Source organism: Neocloeon triangulifer, unplaced genomic scaffold (genome assembly GCF_031216515.1).
Source record: "Neocloeon triangulifer isolate White Clay Creek 2 clone unplaced genomic scaffold, ASM3121651v1 ptg000014l, whole genome shotgun sequence".
Classification (NCBI taxonomy): domain Eukaryota; kingdom Metazoa; phylum Arthropoda; class Insecta; order Ephemeroptera; family Baetidae; genus Neocloeon; species Neocloeon triangulifer.
Window position 1 is genome coordinate 23,169,221 of NW_026775556.1, and position 2,613 is coordinate 23,171,833.

Consider the following 2,613-nt stretch of genomic DNA (forward strand, 5'->3'; position numbering starts at 1 on the left):
TGAGCTCAACTGGCAGAGTCAGAGGGTGAGAGTTATTTCCGGCACAAAGGGCCGCCAACTTGTAAATTTTTCCTATTTGAATTTAAGCAGACTCAAGATAAGTAATCAATAAAAATTCTTAAGTAAATTTTTGTCAATAAATCCAATAAATCAGCCTTAAAAGATATTTAAAAAGTGCTGTGGCTAAAATTTTTTGAGATAAATAAGTAGAATGATTGTCTAGATTTGGATTGAAGTTTCAACAGAGTTAGTTGGCACTTGAACCCACATTCGGTTCAGAAAGAGCCTTTTTATATATAAACGGAGCACTTTGTTTCGTCTGTCAACAAACAATTGCCGCAATTTTTTAACTACGCTTTTAAACTTCAATGAGGCGTTGCGCACTTTCTTTGAAATGGCATTTCAATGACTTTTTAGAAACAAATTAAGTTTTTTTTTTACTTGAACCAACAATGGATTCGCGAGTCATATTCTATTGCTGCCTTGAAATCGTAAGTTTATAAAATTGCATACATATGCTTTTCATTCATATTTAATTGCTTAAGTTAATTCAAGTTTGTCTCTTGACGCGAGACGCTTACTTAACTTGTGCATCTGCGGAAGGCCAAAATGTGAATGTTACGCAGAGCGAAGTTAATGAAAATGCTGCATACGCCGGTACAATTAAAATTATTACTTCCGTATCAATATCTACTTTTGCAAATCGAATTCCAGAGCTTTTAACGTTTTACTGGCAGCCTGAAAAAGTTTTATTGATGAGCAGTCAATCCTCCGAAAGCGCAGTTTTTGGATTTGTATCCATAGCGGCTCTTGTGCTCCTAGTTTGGGCACTGATTTCAGTAAGTTAAAAAAATTCAATGTTATGGAAATTAAAATATTTTACAGGAAAAGAAGTGCTTTGCCTGGCCGTGGTATTTGAGAATTTCAGCCGAAATAGCAGTTGGAGTTTATTTTACAGTGGTGGCATTTTCTGCTCTTTACGGAGCTAGTTCGATAATTCCTTTTCTTCTTTGTTCTGTATTTGGTTTGTTAAAAAAGTTCATATTTCACGGATGGAATTTATATAATTATGTTTCCAGTTTACAAGATGCTCATTACTTTCTTCATTTGGAAAGAACTTAATAAATTCAAAAGACAAAAGAAACAGAACGTCTCAGAAGATGATAATACTGAAGCCAAGGATGAAATCTCCATCTAGTATTTTTATATATATAAAAAAAAAAAAAAATTTTAAATACTTAAAAAAAAAGTGTTTCTTAATCTTGTAATTTTAATAATTAAAATCAATTTAAAAATAACAATTCATTATTTATTTAAATCAAGATCGTTACTTAAAACTGACTTAATATTTTTTCCCATCACACTCGCACTATTTTTTCTCACTTTGTCCGGTCATCATCATCTTTCTTGTGAATTTCTTTCACAATCTCATCAAGTCGGTACAAGTCTTTGATTGAAATCTCCCCTGAGCCGCGTTCAAGAGGTTTCGGCTGGCTGGGGTCAGGTTTCCAGCCTAGGAAGTAAATTACCTGAAACGTTGCGGGGACACCTTTGTCGTCTCCGTACATTTCCTTGTAAATGGAGGCCGCGGCGAGAATGTTGTCCCTGGGCAGGTGGGTCAGTCGGTTGTGGGCCGCGTTGTTCTCAGCCATGCCCTGCAGGTCGGTCATCAGCTCCAGCATGGATGGGTAGCCAACTTTGAGCTCGTCAGTGTCCACGGTCTGCATGACGAATCCAGCGCGGGTCAGCAGTGACCCCACGTCTCGCACATGGGCCATCGGGGACACGTGAGACGCAATCCCTCCTGACCTTTCGAGACTGGCCAACTGCAGGGAGCAGCGCAACTCGAAAAGGGTGTCGCCTCCGAAAAGGCAGCCGAGGAAGGCACCGTCTGGCCGCAGACTTTTGAAGACTCGCTCGAAAGTGCTCGGAAGGTCGTTAACCCAGTGAAGGGCGAGTGAACTAACCACCAGATCCACGTCTTTGAATGGCAAAGGACCCTCGTCGTCTAAGGCCAATCGCTCAACCTCAACCCCTTCCTGAAATTATTAAAATGACATAATTTAATTTTTTTTTCTGAATAATTTTAATTAGGAATTTCTTTGCGCTTTTTTAATATTATTTTTTGTATAATTGCGGTGGATAAATAAAGAATAAAATGACAAACACGGTACAAATAATATTAAAATTATGAAAAATAAAAACCTCAGGTCCCTTCGCTTGGGTGAGCAGGGCCGGACTGAACTCGCACATGGTCAGTTTGGTGACGTTGTCGGCCGAGATGTGCTGCGAAACGTGTCCTCGGCCGCAGCCCAGATCGACGACGTGCCGAAACTGACGTTTGATGTCGAAAACGCGATCGGCCAGCCGGTAGCCGATCTCGTCCTTTACGTAATCGAAAAGGGCCACGTCGGGGTTGTGGGCGGCCCTCTCGCGCTGCCGAAGCTTGGCCGACCTGTCGAAGATGTTCATCGACATGGCCCGAGACCACGACATCCGCACCAGCGGCCACCGGGCGGCCACGACGGCCAGCATTTTCGCCCAAGGTTCAAATCCTCGTGCTGTTTGTTTACAAGATTTTATTCTTTAAACAAAAGCGCCACCCTTATACCC

At 41.1% G+C, this 2,613-nt stretch overlaps 2 protein-coding genes across 4 annotated transcripts; one reads left to right on the plus strand and one right to left on the minus strand.

The window, feature by feature from the left end:
• Positions 1–276: 276 nt before the first annotated feature.
• Positions 277–1,293, plus strand: LOC132199354 (uncharacterized). Of its 3 annotated transcripts, none has more exons than XM_059624001.1 (5): positions 277–491; positions 546–657; positions 715–839; positions 892–1,024; positions 1,080–1,293. In XM_059624001.1, exons 1-5 carry the CDS (start codon positions 453–455, stop codon positions 1,196–1,198), a joined length of 528 nt encoding a protein of 175 aa, XP_059479984.1. In that variant the 5' UTR covers positions 277–452; the 3' UTR covers positions 1,199–1,293. The 3 variants fall into 3 exon arrangements, with proteins under 3 accessions (XP_059479984.1, XP_059479985.1, XP_059479983.1); XM_059624002.1 differs by having other exon boundaries at positions 895–1,024; XM_059624000.1 differs by having other exon boundaries at positions 280–491; positions 886–1,024; positions 1,080–1,286.
• LOC132199352 (arginine-hydroxylase NDUFAF5, mitochondrial) lies at positions 1,288–2,600 on the minus strand. The gene is made up of 2 exons (XM_059623998.1): positions 2,206–2,600; positions 1,288–2,039 (listed from the first exon to the last, which is right to left on the minus strand). The coding sequence occupies exons 1-2, from the start codon at positions 2,533–2,535 to the stop codon at positions 1,380–1,382; spliced, it is 990 nt and encodes a 329-aa protein (XP_059479981.1). The 5' UTR covers positions 2,536–2,600; the 3' UTR covers positions 1,288–1,379.
• Positions 2,601–2,613: the final 13 nt, after the last annotated feature.